This window comes from Protopterus annectens, chromosome 8.part1 (assembly GCF_019279795.1).
Source record: "Protopterus annectens isolate FY-2018-M chromosome 8.part1, PAN1.0, whole genome shotgun sequence".
Lineage (NCBI taxonomy): Eukaryota > Metazoa > Chordata > Ceratodontiformes > Protopteridae > Protopterus > Protopterus annectens.
The window spans coordinates 149,741,466-149,760,895 of record NC_056742.1 but is presented as its reverse complement, the minus strand read 5'-3'; the positions used below and the strand labels follow the sequence as shown (position 1 = coordinate 149,760,895).

At 37.4% G+C, this 19,430-nt stretch overlaps 1 protein-coding gene across 1 annotated transcript in view; it reads right to left on the bottom strand.

The window, feature by feature from the left end:
- The window catches only part of PKD1L2 (polycystin 1 like 2), a 1,522,374-nt gene that overhangs the window by 818,633 nt on the left and 684,311 nt on the right, over positions 1 to 19,430 (bottom strand). The window contains exon 22 of the mRNA XM_044081586.1: positions 3,074 to 3,253. Coding sequence (XP_043937521.1) covers positions 3,074 to 3,253 — 180 coding nt within the window. The remainder of the gene's footprint in view (positions 1 to 3,073; positions 3,254 to 19,430) is intronic.

The window sequence follows — 19,430 nt, the reverse complement described above, 5'->3', positions numbered from 1 at the left end:
CTAGAGCTGATTTTCAGAAGCGGTTGGTAATTATTTTTAATGAGTTTACACTGCACAACTGTTGCAAAGTGGATGTGCATCCTGACACTTCTGATAAAATAAGGAGCTCTAACTAACAGGATCAATGATAAGGGATTGATGGTATCTTTAGTGATTCATGGAATGAGGACACATTATCCATGAATACATATACAGAGAACTGTAAAAAAAGCAGCACATCTGGGTGTGGTGTGGTGTGAGGATACAATCCCCAGTCTTATGATTTTCATAACATCACAGGTAAGTATAACACTTATTGAGTCACAGTGTTGCTTGTGCAGTGGCTGTTTAGTATTAGAAGCAAATATCAGGTTCAGGAAGAATTTGCTTGTTTTGTTGTCTCATGGCACCTTATAAGTATGGCATTGTACCTGACCCACACATACCTCATTTCAGTAATATAAAAGTATGGCATTGTATCTGACCCACACATAGCACATTTCAGTAACAGTTATAAGTATGGCGCTGTACCTGACCTACTCATAGCTCATTTCAGTAACAGTTGTAAGTAGGACATTGTATCTGACCCACACATAGTTCATTTCAGTAACAGTTGTAAGTATGGCATTGTATCTGACCCACACATAGCTCATTTCAGTAACAGTTATAAGTATGGCATTGTATTTGACCCACACATACCTCATTTCAGTAATATAAAAGTATGGCATTGTATCTGACCCACACATAGCTCATTTCAGTAACAGTTACAAGTATGGCATTGTACCTGACCTACTCATAGTTCATTTCAGCAAGTGTTAGATGGCATTGTACCTGCCCCACACATGGCTCGTTTCAGTAACTATTATATGGCACTGTACCTGACCCAGACATAACTCATTTCAGTAACTGTTATAAGCACTGCATTGTACCTGACCCACACATAGCTCATTTCAGTAACTGTTATAAGTATGGCATTGTACCTGACCCACACATAGCTCATTTCAGTTACTTTTTATAAGTGTGACATTGTACCTGATGCACACATAGATCATTTCAGTTACTTTTTATAAGTATGATATTGTACCTGACCCACACATAGCTCATTGCAGTTATGTTTTATAAGTATAGCATTGTACCTGACCCACACATTGCTGATTTTTGGAATTGATATAAATATGGCATTGTACCTGACCTACACATAGCTAATTTCAGGAATTGTTATAAGTATGGCATTGTACCTAACCCATACATAGCTCATTTCAGTAACTGCTTCTACATTGTCCTGTGTATTTTCAAAAACTGTCAAATCATATGCAGCCTTGTTTTATATGAAAAGATGAGTTAGCTCAGAGGATTACACTTATAAGGTATTAATGCATTTCATTCTGTAGTCCTGGGTTTGATTTTTTCATTCCCGTACTGCTTGTTGTACAACTCAAGCACTTAACCAGACAGTGCCCTTTGCCCCCCCCCCCCCCCCGAATAGAGGCACTTGTGGTTAGTGGGCTTAACTGATTAATGTATGTAGAAATAAATCCTCTGTCCTGAGACATGTACACTTTTGTCCTCATATTTAGGACTTTGATACTTTTCCTCTATTGTTTCTCTCTTGTAGCAGGAAAAGGCCTAACAAGATTAAAGGTCCACAATGATACAAAACCAGGATGTAAACTTGAAAAATCATGTAGACCACCACGCTGGAAAGCATAAACTTTAATGAAACAATAAAATCACAACAGGACAAGTGCTTTTGGGTATCCCCTTCGCTAAGTCCATAAATACTGAAAGAAATCAAGCTGTATCTATCTAAAACAACATGTAAGCATTCCATAACTTCAGGATTAGGCTGTCAGTTGAGGAGAACAGAGAGAGTTAGATATTCTTCAGACAGGTTTGTACAAACAAATTCCATACTCTACTGACACAGTTAGGGGAAATGTCTAGACGTCCTTAGGCTACACCAGGTAATCATGCACCAACTGGAACCAGTGTGCTCACCGATACAGCTATTGTCTTGTCTAACAAAGACATTGCCATATTCTTATTACTAGCCAGACATGTATGGGGGAATATGGAAGAAGATTCTTGGAATGAATTTGCAGGAGGATAGAGAGTTGATGCTACAAGCAGAGCTGTAGCTAACTCAGTTGTCACTCTGGCCAGTGCACAGACTGGTTGTCCCCTTTTCCCTTAAGTTGATGACCATAAAAACTGTCCTTGGAAGCAGCAAAGAGCTTTTGCATTCTCCATGTTCTGCAGTTACTAACATCTTATACAGTAATTCAGGTAGCCATTATATCAACAACAGTTGCTTAAATGAATACAAAAACTATACTTATACCCAATCAGTGAATGTTACGAGGTGCCAGTCATGTATCCTAAAATTTTGTGCCCAGGGCAGCTGCCCCCTTTACACCACCCTAGCCATGTTATTGGATACAAGCATTCAGTGGGAGATTTCTGGACATGGAAATCGTTGAATAAAATAGCTCCTAAACCTAGCTAGACACCAGGTTAGCCAGAATGTTCCTTCAGTGTTCCCTTGTGTTGCAGACATCAGGAAGACAATGTGGGGATTAGCAAGGATAGGTTTTGGTTTGTCCTTTACTAGTCTACATCAGTACTAGAAGGGGACAGAGGAAGTACAGCGAGCTGTTAGGAGAATCTTCCTCCAGCTAGTGAAGGGACAAGACTGTTCTAACCATTCTGTCAAGATCTTTCAGGTACTCTCTGTTGTGACTTATTGAATTTGTAATGACTGTCTCTATACTACTGGTATTACTGCTGAATAGCCTGATCTGTTTTAAAATGAATCAGGTTAAATTTTTGGAAGAAGCCTGACAGTAGATTCCAAGGGAGAAAGACTTCAATGGATGACTCTACGCTTTCATACTGTTGTTTATTTCTCTGCTTCATGCGTCAGCAAGCCCATTTATTTCCCCATCTTAAACAAATCTTAAGCATCTATCATATCTCAGCACAAGTGTGCATGTGATATTTCACTTTACTTGAATTTATTAGGTTGCTCAGTATCACTGTCACCATTTGGCTTATGTTGTTGTAAGCTTCTACTGAAACAAATTTAAATAATTACCTTTGTTGCATTTTTTTCACTGCTTTGTACTGAATGCTGAGCAGAAGCTTCCAGTACATTGCTCATTGCACTGAAAAGGGATGTGGCAGCTGTGTTCCTTTGGATGTTATCATCACCATCTTCTGTTTGCAGAGCAAGTAGGGATCCACTTAAGCTTATCAGTGTGTTACTGGCTTCCAGCTTAATAATAATAATAAAAAAAAGAAAGAAATTACAGTCTCACTTTCATGACATGCAGAAAACACTGCTTTAGTACTGTTAGCATCTGCAGAACATGTAACTATTTTATTTGTACTACAGCTTTGTATGCTAAATCTGGATTAAGGTTGTTCTAAGTCATCAGTGCAAAAAGGCACTATGTCGGGTCCAAAACATAATGCACATTTATAGTTAAGGAGTTTACACTGAACAGCACTTGTCTGCCCCTTTCTAGATTTCCTCACAAAACATAGATGAATTGCTGGTAAAGCAAAATTGTTTAGAAATAAATATGCTGTGAGGCTGTAAGCCCTATGCTTGTACTTATGGCTGTTTTATTTAAACCAGAGCTGCTTACTTTTGTCTGTCAGAATATCTAAATTTGAGTCAATTACTGGGAATATACAATCATTATACTTCCTTGGTAGATGTTGAGTTAATATACTGAGATTTTCTGTACCATTTACTGCAAATTAAACACAAAAATAATTTTATTAAATTCTCTCTGATTTACTGCCCAAGGTAATGCTGTGGTGTAGAGAGCTTGCGCACACATGTGAGCTGATTCAAGCTGCTCCTCCCTGGTTGTCCACTTCATTATGCTTCTACCCCCATTTTTATCCACCTTACTGATGGCCAGATGAATTCATATTAAACCACACCCCCAATTACATGTGCAAACCAAACAGCTTCACACAAAGCCATATATATTCATGCTAAAATGCTACCAATTTATATAAATAGGAAAAGCGTTTCTAACATATAACAAACATACTACTACTACCAAATCAGTGTTAGCATTACTTGTTAATTTAACCACATTGGTAGGAAACAACAATAGTAATATTCTGGCATATTCTAAGACATCTGATTAACACTTTTTAAACATTTTCATATCACATGCACCATCAGGCAAATTATTCTCACACACAAAGCCATATAGTCTGAATGAAGAGATGAGACATCAGCAAGCAAAGGACAGTGGTATTGTTGGAACTGAATTCAACCTCAAGTCTCGGTGAGTACCCTCATGAGGTGGACCCTGTTTTTCACAATTTCTCACCAAGACGAAACTGATATAGACTGTATTTTATATTGCATATATCATGGACAGACGTAGGTTAAAAAATAAAAAAACAGAGCTGGGTGCACAAGACTGAGGATAAAAAAAGTGTCCAATCCTGGTAGGCACACAGGTGCCAGAAAAGGAAAACAATGACAGTGTAGAATCCTCAAGACAAGGAAACATTCCGAGAGTGGGGCTTGGCCAGGCACAGGGGGAGGATGGAGCCCTGTTGTAGAAGGAAGTAGCAGTTCACAAAAATCACAAAAACTGATCGGACAAAAAAGAGCAATACAGATGATAGTGTGGACTATTGAGGATAAGAAGAAATTATGTACTGGCACTATTATGCAAGAAGCCCAGAATTTCCAAACAGAAGATATACAAAAAGATTAACAGAGAAATTAGAAGAAAGAAAAACACTTGAACAAGAAAAACTGTCAGAAGCTTGAAATGCAAATTTGTGTTCATTAATACAACAGATCCATGAAAAAAATTATATAGACCAAGAAACCTTGGGCTGTTTGGAAAAAAAAGTGACTGAGAAAGTGAGAAAATGTAAAGAACAAAATAATTTTGAAAGGTATAAAAAAGAAATATGGACATGGAAAAGAAAGAGAGTTCTGATATGGTACAATATTTATGCAAAGGAGAAAGCCAAATTAATCAACACAGAAATGGCAGCCCCCAAAGATATTCGAAGAGAAATACAGGCAAAGGCATCCATATATGGAAAAGTTCACAATAAAAAAATAAGATTATAAAGGGGGAACAGAGAACAGAAGATTAGTAAAGTAGAAGTTAAAAAATAGAAACTGAAATTATGGAATACCTCTAAAGTGAAGGATTTAGTGTAGAAAGTCTAACACGGGTTATATCACAGCATGATGGAACAACTGGTTCCCAAACTAATGAGAAACAGGAGGAGCAGGGGACATCTGAAGAAGAAATATGGACATGGGGAAGAAAAAAAGAGATTTAATATTTTACAATATTTATGCAAAGCAGAAAGCAAAACTTTTTTGTTCTTCTTTTGGCTTTTCCCGGTTAGGGGTCGCCACAGCAGAACTCCGGTCCGCTAATGATTGGCAGTAGATTGTTTTTTTTTTTTTACAGTGCCGAGGTGCCAGCTCAACACCCAACCTTCAATGAAGGCACGCCCATTCACGCATGCCTTTTGAACACCACTTGACCACAGGGAGGACATGTAGACTCCACACAGAAGGCGTTCCAGCCGAGAATCGAACGGGAGAACCTCTTGCTGTGAGGTGACAATGCTACCGCTGCACCACTGCGGCTAATCAATACAAAAAGAGCAGCACCAAAGATATTTGAAGAGAAATACAGCCAAATGCATCCAGATATTGCAAATTTTACAATACAAAAAATAAGAAAACCAAGAGAAAAAGTAGAAAAAAAGGATTAGTAATGGAGAAGTCAAAGAAATAGAAACTGAAGTTATGGATCACCTGCAAAGTGAAGAACTTCATGTAGAAAATTTAACTCAGATAACATCACAGCAGGATAAAGCAATGGACACCCAAATTAAGGAGAAACTACTGGAGCAGGAAGTATCTGATCAGTTGCCATATGAAGACATTTTGGAGCCTTCCACAGGAAATTAGTACAAATGTTCAGTTAGAGTTGCACAGCAAGGGAAGGAACAGAAAACTGTGGCAAGTCTGACACAGTCAATGTTGTGGAGTGCTAGGTCAGTGAGTTCCCACATGAAAGAGCAATGGATGACACAGGATGAAACTGAAGAGAATGTGGCACTGGAAGATGCTCTGGAACTTTCTATGGAATGTCTGCAGGAAATGAGAACAACAAATGTGCCTTCAGTTTAGAACAAAATGATCTAAGAGAAGAGTTGCTTGATTTAATAGAGATGGACAGACATATTAAGATCAATGAAAAAATAGACTACAGAAGGTGAATAAAACTCAAAAAGCTAGAAGTTTGATAAAACAAATGAACACAATAATTAGGACTGTCCATAGAGATTTCATGTGATATAACAGAAGTTAATAGGATATAATACCCCTTAAGGCGAAATAACATACCTAACACACTAGTAATAGGCGACTCTATAGTCAGGCACACTGACGTCCCACTCACTAGGCTGGACAAGGAGAAGGTTACTGTTAGCTGCCTGCTGGGAGCCAGAATCCACCACATAACACAAGCACTCAGGTCACTCCAGAACAAGTACAAACATGACTCTGTCATTGTTCATGTTGGTGTGAATGACCTGAGACGTACCTCCCTGGACTACGTGAAAAGAGACATGGAAGAGCTCTCTGATCACGTAGCCCAGGCGGGTAAGACCCTGACCCTGAGTAGCATCCTGCCCTCACCAAGAATGATATCACAGTATAAAGACAAAAATGATCAATTTGAACAACTGCCTAAGCTTCTGGTGTCATTCAAAGGGGATCCAGTGTCTGTCAGACTGGGGCAACATGCTCGACAAGCCTCATTGCTTCACACGAGACAGCTTTCACCTGTCACCCCTAGGCTTTCGAATACTGGCCAAGGCTCTTGCTGCCCTCATAGTGCCTTTTTTAGGCAAGGCTCAAAAGTCAAACCCACCTCCGTAAACAGCACAAATAAAAAAATGAGGGTTGTGCTACTCAACGCCAGGAGTTTAAATCTCAAAATGCACGTGCTCAAAAAACTCCTCAGTATGGAGAACATCAACATCTGTGCAGTATCTGAAACCTGGTTCAAGGCTCCACATAGCCCCCAGCACTACCGGGCTACAACTCATACCACACATTTTGGCCACAGAACATGGACCAAAACACAAAAGGAGGGGGTGTATCCATATTCATCAAGGATACCTACACCTCCAGGTTAGTAGCACAGCATGATACCTCTGAGATCAAATTCCAAAAAATGAAGCCAGCAACAGGTGAACCATGCAATAAAAGTAGTTTAATAAAAACTACTAAAGCCACATATCATATCAAGTAATGTGTTACAATTAGCAAATTGGTTTTTTGCTAATTGTAACACAGATTGGGCGATATATATGGCTTGTTGTAGTTGTCATGCATTCTATATTGGTCAGACTTCAAGACCATTTAGGCTACGTATGTCTGAACATCTTAGCGATATTAAATGTAAAAGAACCTCAAATGCCCTATATAAACACACACTCACACATACTACAGCAAAATTTCATGTTATTGTCATTGACAAATTAATAGGTGATCAAAGCCAAAAATCTGGTTGGCATAAGAAACTTGATGCTCGGAAGAAAAAATGGATTACCAAACTGGGGGCTTTGTTTAATCCAGGACTTAACGAATGTTTTTGATTGTATTCTCAGTATGATGTATTTAGCATTTATTAATATTAATGAGTTGACTAATTAATATGTGAATGTCATCCAATGATATTTCTCTATTCATTATATAAGACCACACAATATCATATGTTTTTTGTATTTCACTGAAGAAGGCCAGGATAATTTGTTGGCCGAAACCGGTCTGTCATTATTTGATATGATATGTGGCTTTAGTAGTTTTTATTAAACTACTTTTATTGCATGGTTCACCTGTTGCTGGCTTCATTTTTTGGAATTTATTCTAATTTTCTTGCCGTGCAACTTCCTACGTGCAGGGGAATTTGTTTGTGATACACACCTCTGAGATCATCCATGTGCAACTAACATCTGGCAAATCTGCAGTGCAAATTGTGGCCTGCTACAGATCACCCTCCATGACCCAGGACCACCACTCCACCTTTATGAAGACAATGGAAAACATGAAGGTCCTACTGAACACCCTGATATTGGGTGATTTAAATTATCCTACCATTAACTGGGAAAACTACTCAAGTACAAACTCCCAGGTCCAGCGCTTCCTGGAATTTATCAACTCAAATGCCCTGGATCAGCTGGTAAACTCCCCTACCAGAGATGAAAACATATTGGACCTGGTCATCACCAACATGGGCGACAGGTGTTCCGCACTGGAGGTCACCCCATCACTGGTTAGATCAGACCATAAACTAATCACTCTGGATGTCCACACCACACCACCACCCCCAACCAAGGAAACCACAGTGAAAAACTTTTCTATAGCAAACTTCACCTTACTTAAGACAGAGGTGGTAAGTTTCACAGCCCCCACGCTAAAGGATAACAGTGTCCAAGATGCAGGAACCTTTACAAAATACACGCTATGAGCACCCACAAGGATGCATGGATCGTGCTATCCCTAGCAAAACCAAGATTCACTCCCCTAAGAGAAGGAAACCAGTCTGGTGGACCCCTGCCATAAACAGGCTATACAATAGAAGGAGGAAACTAGTTCAGAAAAAAAGCAAATCCCAAGAAGGAAAGACATCCCTGATCAGTATCAGTAAGAAACTGAGGTCCTTCATAAAATCATCCAAGGCTAACTTTGAAAGAAAAATAGCCAAGGATTCAAAAGATAACCACAAAGCCTTCTTTAGCTATGTCAAGAATCTAAGTGGCAACTCACAGATATGCTCTGAGCTAGTGCAAAATAGCACACAATATACTGAACCTACTGATATTGCCAACATCCTGGCAGATAGATTCAGTGCAAACTACGCCCCCCCTCTCACCCCCAAAAGGGCCCACAACAATACCGGAAATGTGTAGTGTCCCAGAAATCACAGACTCACAGGTGAAAACAGCCCTTTCAAAAGCCAAAAGCACAGCGTCAATGGGGCCAGATGGTGTCCCAGGCTGCATCTTGCATGAACTACAGACTAAACTAACCCCCCACCTAAACACACTGTTCAACCTCAGCCTCTCCACAGGCTACATGTCCATAGAATGGTGCACAGCAATGGTTATTCTGCTCCACAAAGGAGGGGCCACGACTGACCCTGGTAACTATCGCCCCATAAGCCTGACTAGCCTGGTCTGCAAGGCTATGGAGCTCATCATCATGGAACTCATTAACAAAGACATTGGGAACCTCCAAACACTTGACCCAACCCAGTTCAGCTTTGTTAAGGGCAGATCATGCCTACTAAACCTGGTTGACTTCTTTGAAACAGTCAACAAGGCCATAGATGAGGGGAAGGTGGTTCACACAGCTTACCTTGACCTTGCCAAGGCTTTTGACACCATTCCCAACTCGGGAATTATAGAAAAACTCACCAGCCTGAACATAAACCCCTACATCATGAGATGGGTTGCCAACTGGTTTACAGACAGAACTCACACGGTAAGAATAGCGGGCTCCAGGTCCGACTCTAAACCAGTCACAGGTGGTGTCCCACAAGGCTCGGTCCTGGGAGTTTACTGTTCGGCATATACTTTTCAGAAATACAGGCAAACACAGGAGGACTATGGCTAACCAAGTTCGCCGATGACTGCAAACTGGGAGCCATAATTGACTCTCCAGCTGACACGGACAGTCTCCAAAAGGGCCTTACTGAGACGGACACCTGGTGTCAAAGTAATGGTCTCAAGCTAAATGCCAAAAAGTGCATAGTCATCCCATTTGGGAAAAACAAAACACCCATGAATTACCACATAGGTGGCAGCCCCCTTAATACAGAAGAGGTAATAAGAGATCTGGGGACCGAGGTAGATAGTAATCTCTCCGTTGATAATCATATTGCCAAAGTAGTTAGGAAATCCTTCTATGTAGCCCATCTAATTACTAAAGGGTTCGCATCTAGAAATAAAGAGGTTATAGTGCTCCTCTACTCGTCACTCATCAGACCCATCATAGAGTACAATGCCTCATTTGGGATGTACCTCACAAGACACTTCCAACAGCTGGAGAGACCACAAAAGTATCTCACCAAGAGGATTACTGGCCTCAAACATATATCCTATACAGCCCGACTGAAAAAACTCCGGCTGTACTCAGTGGCATATCACTTACTCAGAGGTGATCTCTGCCTGACTTACAAAGCCATGGCCAACTCAGAATTGATGGACATGCTCCACCTAAAGAAATCCAAGTCACTGCGAGCCACTCACTCTAGTGAGCTAAACCTCACCACAACAATAAATAGAACATGCTGGAGGGATAGATTCCTGTCACAGAGACTCCCCATGCTTTGGAACAAAATTCCTAACTACATTAGGCAGAGCCCCTCACTAACACTCTTCAAGAGAAACCTTGACGAGTGGATGGGTAACAGAAAATACACCCCTGGGATCACTTCATTGGCTGTTCTTGACAGTGGCACAGATAATTAATCAATGGGGAGGTGAAAGCTGACACACTCTGGCTATGCTTATAAATGCCCTTGGGCAGATAGCCTAGTACCTACCTATGAACCTATATATTACTGTACAGATAAATTAATAACAGATAAAAATCTTAACACAAGAACACAGGGTAGTAAGGGAAAGAAAATGTAGAAATAGAATGCCATCATGGAAGTATCAAATAGAGAAAATATGAAGCAGTTATGACAAGAAGTGTCACTGTTGGAAGAGTATCAAAGAGGGAGCAGATCAACAAAATACTCAGAAAGGCAGATATGATAAAAACAACACACAGTATTATAACAGATTAGGATCTATTGTGTACTGTCGCAAATAAGAAACTAAAATAAAAGCACAGGCAGAAAAACTTAGAAGAAACATAGATAAATGTAAAGAAAAAGTACAAAATAAGCAATTTATTGATGACCCAAAAACGTTTTATAGAGAACTGGGAAATAAGGCAAAAGGAATTAAAACACCACCAAAAAAAAGAAATAGATACATTTTGGAGAAATATCTATGAAGATCCTGTGGAACATAACAAGATGCTAAATGGATAGAAGAAGTAAAAGAAAGAATAAGAAGTTCAAATGTACAGATTATGAAATGGGATGAAGCAACGGCCAGAGAGACTGAAACAAAGTTAAGAAAAGCTCCTAATTGGGAAACCCCAGGTCCAGATGTAGTACCTAACTTCTGGCTAAAAGTATTCGCATCTTTACATGAAGATTTAGCCATGAGTAAGAACTATTTATATGCACACCCTGAACAGACATCAGCCTGTTTAACAACAGGAAAAGCAATACTCCTACTTAAGAGTGAACCTGCAAGCTATCGTAAAACTATAGACCAATAACTTGCCTTCTGACAATGTATAAACTATACACTGGAATTGATGCCAGCAGAGTTTATAATCATTTAGAAGAAAAATCATGTCAATAGAACAAAAGGGTAATAAAAGAAAGTCATATGGAACAAAGAATCATGTGTTGTTAAAGTCATAATGGAGAACTGTAAAAAAGGGAAGAATTTAAGTATGGTATGGACAGACTACAAAAAAGCATTTGACAGTATCCCACATTCATGGATAAAAGAGTGCTTAAAATGTATACGATACAACCTATACTGATCAATTACATTACAGCAACCATGAAACAGTGGCAAATAACTTTGCAGTTAAGTCATGATAAAGGACAAATTATTATTCCGGGGATAAAAATTCAAAGGGGGATATTCCAGGGTGACTCTGTTGCTGCTGCTCTTTGTCTTGTCCTTAACCCATTAAGTTGTCTGCTTAACAGATTAGATCATGGCTACAATTTGGATCTCAGAAAACAACAAAGTGCAAAGACTTCTCATCTTCTTTTTGTAGATGATTTAGAACTGTATAGTTTATCAGATGAGGAACTGAAAGCACATCTGCAAGTGGTCAAAACTTTTTCAGATGATATAAGAATGTCATTTGGTCTTGATAAATGTGAAAAAGCAACCTTTAAAGTAGAAAAGCCGCAGCACCAAGAAAACATCAGTTTGGGACAGGAATGTGATATAAAAGAACCTGAGCAAGAGGTAGTGTATAAATATTTTGGAATGGGTGAATAATTAACAATAACACATAAACAAATGTGAATAAAACTTAGTAAAGAATACTTTAGAAGACTTAAATTAATACTGAAAACAGCATTGACATCTAGGAACAAAGTACAAGCTATAAATCACTTTGCTCTTCCTGTCCTAACTTACAGTTTTGAAGTGACTGACTGGCCCCAAAATGTGTTGGATACACTACATAGGAAAACAAGAAGGATGCTTCATGCTCACCAAATGATTTATAAAGGTCACTGTATACCAAGACTATACATTCCCTGTTTGAAGGAGGTATGGGCCTCCTCAAAATTGATTACATGTATAGATCTGCAATCATGGGACTGCATACATATCTTCTGACCTCGAAAGACCCAAATGAAGTGAAGATTTTGAAACATGAGGAGAATAAGTCTAAGATGACTTCCTTGCTTAGTTTAGCAGAAGCATATTGGTGTCAAGCAGGAATGGAAATCAAACCAGAAGTAAATAAAAATCAGGCAGCAACTGAAAGTGCCAAAAGAAAAAAACAAAAAAAAAAAAGAATATAAGATAAAGGATCAGATGAAAAGGCAAGACATTTGGACAATTCATAAATATAGTTGCAAGTATAGAAAACTCTTTGAACAACTTCACGTTGATCAGGATCGAACACAGGGATGGTTTAGGAGAGGTGGATTTAAATCAGAAGATGACAAGTTAATATTGGAGGCTCAAGATTGTGGACTATGAACACGTTGGGATTATTACAGTGATGGTTTACAAAATCCATTGAACATGTGGAAGAAACAAACAGTAGGTTTTGTAAAACAGAACTGGAAACGGTCACAGATTTTGTTGCTGGTTGTGATATACTAATGGCAGAAGGACTGTATACTGAAAGGCATAATAATGTGGCAAGACTGTGGCATTCAGGATTGTGCAAATATTATAATACTGAGGTAGCTGCAAAACACTAGAAACATGAGACACAAAGCATTATAGAAAATGACGAAGTTTATGTTACATGGGCTCACCCATTACCAGCAGTTCAAAAACTTGATGTGAGAAAACCAGATATGGTAGTGCATAAAAAGAAGACAAAAGTAGAACTGATCATTAAAATTGCTACACACAGTGACTACAATGTCTTACATATAGAGAGACACAAAGTCATAAAATACCAGGGTTTGCAGGCAGAAACAAGGACAATGTGGAAGAAGGATACCCAGAAAGTTCCAACAGTAGTAGGAGCAATGGGTCTTATAAAAAGAATTTAAAACAGTGTAAGAAACTTCTCTGTGTGGAAGATATATCTAGTTAATCACTGTATATTAATCAGATCAGATAATGGTAGTAGAAATAGCAAACTTAAACTCGTCCTAAGTCAAAAAATTAATAAAGAAATAGATAATTTGAAATATTGTACGGAAATGCTAAGTATTCCAAGCAGGGTAGGCAGTCTGTTTCCAGTTGAAATCCTTTATTAATAGGGTTGCCACCCCTCCATTTTTTTTCCGAACTATCTGGAAATCAAACTGATTCTCCGGTAGTCCGGAAAACACTATACAAACTCTGGTATTCTGTTTAAAAAAGGAAACAGACTACTGGAGTTTGTAAATCGGCTGATTTACTATGCTTTTTTACAGAAAAGTATAGTAAATCAGCCGAAAGTAGGTAGCAGAAATGGAAAAAGAGGGCGTTTTGCACCAGCTGATGTCATCATGATGTCACAAAATGGGCAGAATGTGTGTGGGAAGGGGGTGGGACAGGTGGGTTACTGGTGACGTGGGGATGTGGCTTTACTCTGGTTTTAGCCACGATGAAAGGTGGCAACCCTATTTACTAAGTACACAGACAAGCGATTCAAGTAAAACAAAAACAGAGTAATAGTTTCCTCACATGCTTTCTAACTATATATATACTTTTTATCAGGTAAGGGAGTGGTTTATTGTGCTGTAAAACAAAGTGTTATTAGTATGCATGTTAAATTCACATCTTTTCCCCCATCAGCGTGACATTCAGGCTGGTCTTGCCCTACTTAGTAGCTGTCATAATAAAATAACCCTTATGTACTTTAAATAAAAATAAATAATGATGTGGTACCTCTTATTTAACCAGATTATTAAGTCCGTGATTTTATCCAAGATAATATACTACATGGCTGGAAATATATAAACCTTACACCATTTGGCAATCTAAAAATATATATAAATATACACATAAACACTTTGCATGCAAAAAATCAGTTGTAAAAATCATATTCTATTTCTATAACCTATTGTTAACAAAGATCGCTTTCATCCTTCTAGACTTTTTCAGGTCTGTGTAAGAACCCTAAAAACTATCTACAAAAATATTATTGTAGAATTAGTATTGTTATTACATGTCATTTTGAATAAAGTTGAAAAAAGAACAAGAAAAAGAAAAAAATGTATTATGATGGAAACAAAATATACACTTAAATTAAAACTGATTTAACATGGTATTTAAAGCCAACTGGAAGAATAAAATAAAATAAAATTAGTCATGCAAACAACGTCACAATTTTTTAAGTTCCAGTATACTTTTAAGTGAATGGTAGTAGTTTAGCCCAGGCTTCCTAGAAGAGTTCAGCTTTAATTGCCACATGAGTTCACCTTTCTCCAGCATATTCGGGATGGTTCCTTCAAGATCACCCATGTCTATGTAATCCAGTATCTGAAACCTAAAACCTGTGTGTCTTTTATGAAGAGGAAGGTGTTGGGCCAGTGCATTATTTTTACATCCAGAGCGGACTGGTGCCAGATGACATGAAATCCTACGCTTAAGTTTATTTACACTTTTAACCACATAAAATGCATCACATTCATTGCAATGTGCTCTGTAAATTACTTTTGTAGTGTTACAGTCACCCCCTGCAGTGGTCTTAGTGATTTTCTTTAAATAAGGGCAATAAAAACTATCACCTTGCTGTATAAATATACAAAATGTACAATTAGCTTCATATCTTTTAGCATTTCTCTTATATAGTCTAGGTTTAAATTCAACAAAACTTCTAATGTTCCTGGCTTTCCTGTAAACAAAGGATGGGGCTTCATCTAAGATATTATTCAGAAAAGGGTTTCCTGTGGCAATGGCCTAGTTTTCTTCAGTAACATTTTTGATACTGTGATAATCCAAAGTGTATGTCAGGATGCAGCTATTTTTGCATTTGTTATTCTCTGTGGAATTTCTTAACATTCTCCTACTGGGGAGGTTGAATGAAGGTCCTTCAGTCCTTTTCAGTTCTCTAATGGGTTCCAGGATGTTTTTAACATCTGACTTTCATAGCTTCTCACTAGAAAATCATTCTCTAAGTTGTTCAGGTTTCTCAAAAATGGTTCCATCTCTGTGGTAATTCTAGCTAATCTATAGCCTTGGGACTTCACCACATTATACTTGGCTTTTGCAGGATGCAGACTTTTACTGTCAAATAATAAGTTAACCCTCGTTGGTTTTCTGAATAGATCAGTGGTGATTCTTTTATTGTTGGAGTCCTTGGAAATCTCCATATCTAGGAAAGTGGTTGAAGTATAGCTATGGGAAGAGGTAAACTTCAGGAAGGGGGTTGTTTGATTGAGGTAATACTTAGATATGTTAAGATACATGTAACCCCATATAAATTGCAGGAGTCACTACTGGGCACATTGCAGGTACTGATAAGAGCGCGTTTGGCTAACATCAAAGACTGAAACAACACTAATTTCATAAACTTTAATTATACTTTGACTTAGGAATGGGGTCCATTTCTGTTATGGTATTAGAAACCTAAAAGACTTGGAGAAATTATAAAATGAATTATGCAACAATGGACTGAAAATAGAAACATGTAGCTGACGAATAAAGTATAAAAGAAGTCTTCTATTAACAAACAATCTTCCTCACTAACAATGCATTGTTTACAAAGATGCTCCACAATAAATGTTACTTTAACATTCTATAAAATAATACCTGCTTTGACAGCTGTATTAAGCTTGCACTCTAAAGATACATTCATCTTAACATTACTGCAAATCATGGTACCAGTATCATCCATACTAAGAAAACAGTAACAATTAGCTGCATTCAGGCAGGACATATAATTTACAAATGGCCACAATTAGAAGCGTGGCTCTTTCAACAAACCCCTAAAATTATGAGAACTGCCAAATGCAGGTTAAAAGACAATTTGTGGTTCCCCCAAACATAAATGAAGCATACATTATATTTGCTGACAACAGACTGGGACTAAGATATGGAAGATGGTGATAACACTAATGAAAAATGATTGCATGCTATCATCACACTTAATTTCAAAATGTAATTTAAATAATGACACATCCAAATTTACTACTACTTAAGAAATGACTACAATAGCAACAAAATATATTCCTCCACTTGCAACTGTAATACCCTTCAAGAATATAGCTGGAAAATAGTCTCTCTAACCAATGTATGGTAATATAAATGTTGAATAGTTTGAACAGAAAGGGAAGCAACTAAATACAGTTTTGCAGTAAAATAATTTAAATGTGTTAGTAAATGAAAAAAACTTTACCATATCTAAAAATATAACATATCAACTACACTCAATATCCTAGAAATCCTCTATACTTTGAAAATGGTTCTTAATACATTTAATGACAATAAACCCATTCTTACAGCTTGGTCACTAAAAAAAAGTAAAAACAAGAACACTAGCGGAATCATATGAAGATGTGCTATTAGAAGAATGGAATAAAACAGACCAGATATCACAATCTAATTCTACTGACCTATTTACTGTTCTCTCACATTTTTTTATAAAATACTTTGTACCATATAGTACAAACAATATCAAAACTATATCCTCTGAAAATATGTAGACTCAACAAGAAAGATGTCCATAACTTGGTACAGACCTATTGTAAAAAAAAAAAATATATATATATATATATATATATATATATATATATATATATATATATATATATGTATGTATGTATGTATATGGTTTCACTTCATATTGCTGAAATATCGAATTTCAGCATTTTGACAGTATAAAGCCGAAACTATTAAAACACCAACACCTCTCAACCACAAAATCACAACATTGAACATACAGTATACAGCACACAACACACAAACCGTAACACCCACACCACAAAACACTGAAATACAACACAACACCACACAGACACACACCTACACTACATATATGAAGGTGGGCAAGCCCCCTGCACCCCCCACACCCCCCCACTTATATATATATATATATATATATACTAACTCCGAGATCGCACAAACAGTAAAAAACAAAAACAATCACACACAGCCAACACACACACTCATACCCCCACCTCCCTACCCTGACCCACTCGTACAAGTTACAAAAACACTCATGCAGACTCACTTACCTTAAATTCCAGACACCATCCCAGCTGAACACTTCCTTCCTTATGATAATGAAAATGCATAAACATGAATTTAACATAGTCCTATTCGCAATTATGCACTTACGTTATTTAGAGGTTTCGGCTTCATGGACATGAATTGCTGAAATTCGATATTTCAGCAATTCGCGTTTATGAAGTGAAACCATACATATATATATATATATATATATATATATATATATATATATATATATATATATCATGATAAGACCTGAAAAGAGTGGAAAGAAAATCCTGACAATTTACCCCAACATTCTACTTCCAGCAATGAAAAACTACAACGGAATCATAACCAGTATAGCAAGAGTAACATATTGCAGCTTATGTTATGAAATTGCCAAATTCAGATTAAAAGACAACTGCCAAATCCGTGTTATACAGCTATTTAAGGACCCCCAAAATTCGGTAAAACAATAAACCATTTGTGGTCCTCTAAAATGTATGCATTTTTTATGTATTATTTATTAACATTTGTTTACAGGGATAGTGTGACTGAACACAAGAAGAGTCCCCTTTCCAGAAGAGAACTGAAGGGAAAAATATATACATTTGTGAAAGCTTCATCAATTATATAGTATAAGAAATCTCTAGCCCAGTTGTTTGATTTGGTTATTTGGAGCATTGCTTGATCTAAAGAATGTAAAGTCCTGTCTGAGGTGTAGAGTTGTATTACATGAGATAGAGCTGTGTATTCATAGGGCCTGTTGAGAAGTTTATGTGCAACTCCAAGCTGGGAGAGATGTAAAGAGTGAGGCAACTCTAGCCAGAACAGTTGTTTTAGAGCCAATCAGTGGTGAGAATTATTTTGCATAATAGTAGAAAATTTTGCTTTTTATTGTATCACCGATCTAGGCAAAGGGATAGTGAGGATTGTATATTAAGTATTGGAAAACCATCAAGAATAGTAGAAAGAATGTAAAGGCTTAAGTTTTTTTTTTCAGTGTAAGAGTTCAATAGGGTTTGACCATATACAATACACCCAATTTTTTTGGTGTGTGTTGTTTTACTACTTCACTTGTATGGATCACAAATTTGAGGTTTTCATCAAGAGTTGCACCTAACAGTTTAGTGTGAGGTACAAGTCTGATCTGTGTGACATTTAATGAGGATAGTAAAAACAGGTGTTTTAGATCAATATGATGTTATGTGGTAAATAGGATTAGTTTTGATTTTTGGGGGGATTTAGAAAGAGCTGAGATGTATGGAGCTATATACCAATGGAAGCAAGAGATTCTTGTGTAATTGTTGTAGTTTGTTAAAATATTCTCCAAATGTAGTAAAACCAAAATACTTACTTATAAAAAAGTTAAACATAATGAAGGATGTCACTATATCATCTGCCCTATACCAGCACTTATTACCAATACTACAATACCCACTGATATACACCATAACATAGTATACACGCATACCCTATTTTCTATTCTACCAATGCTACATTACCCACCAAAATATGCCATTACATGGTGTATGCACATACCTTCCTTTAAATTTGCCAGTAATACAACACCCATCCAAATGAGCCTTTGTATAGTATAGTTACCTACCCTTCTTTTTACTTTGTACAAAAACAAAATGTTAAGGAACTGATAAATTGGGCATTCACTGTCTCAATGAATTTCACCCAGTTCATCATATGGTATTAAAACAAGAAGGGATGTCTTATATAAACCATTAGCTTTTATCTATAACATAACTCTGACAACAGCAAGTATAGCATACTCAGCAAAGCATGTGCTGATATGACCACTACGTAAAGGTACTGCTCCTAACTCAGCCAGTGACTACTGCTGTGTTGTTATCTGTAACCAGAGTTTGCATACATCCAGTGGATGATGCATTAACAGAAAAAGAGTCTGGCTTTCGTCTTATGTATAGCACAACCGC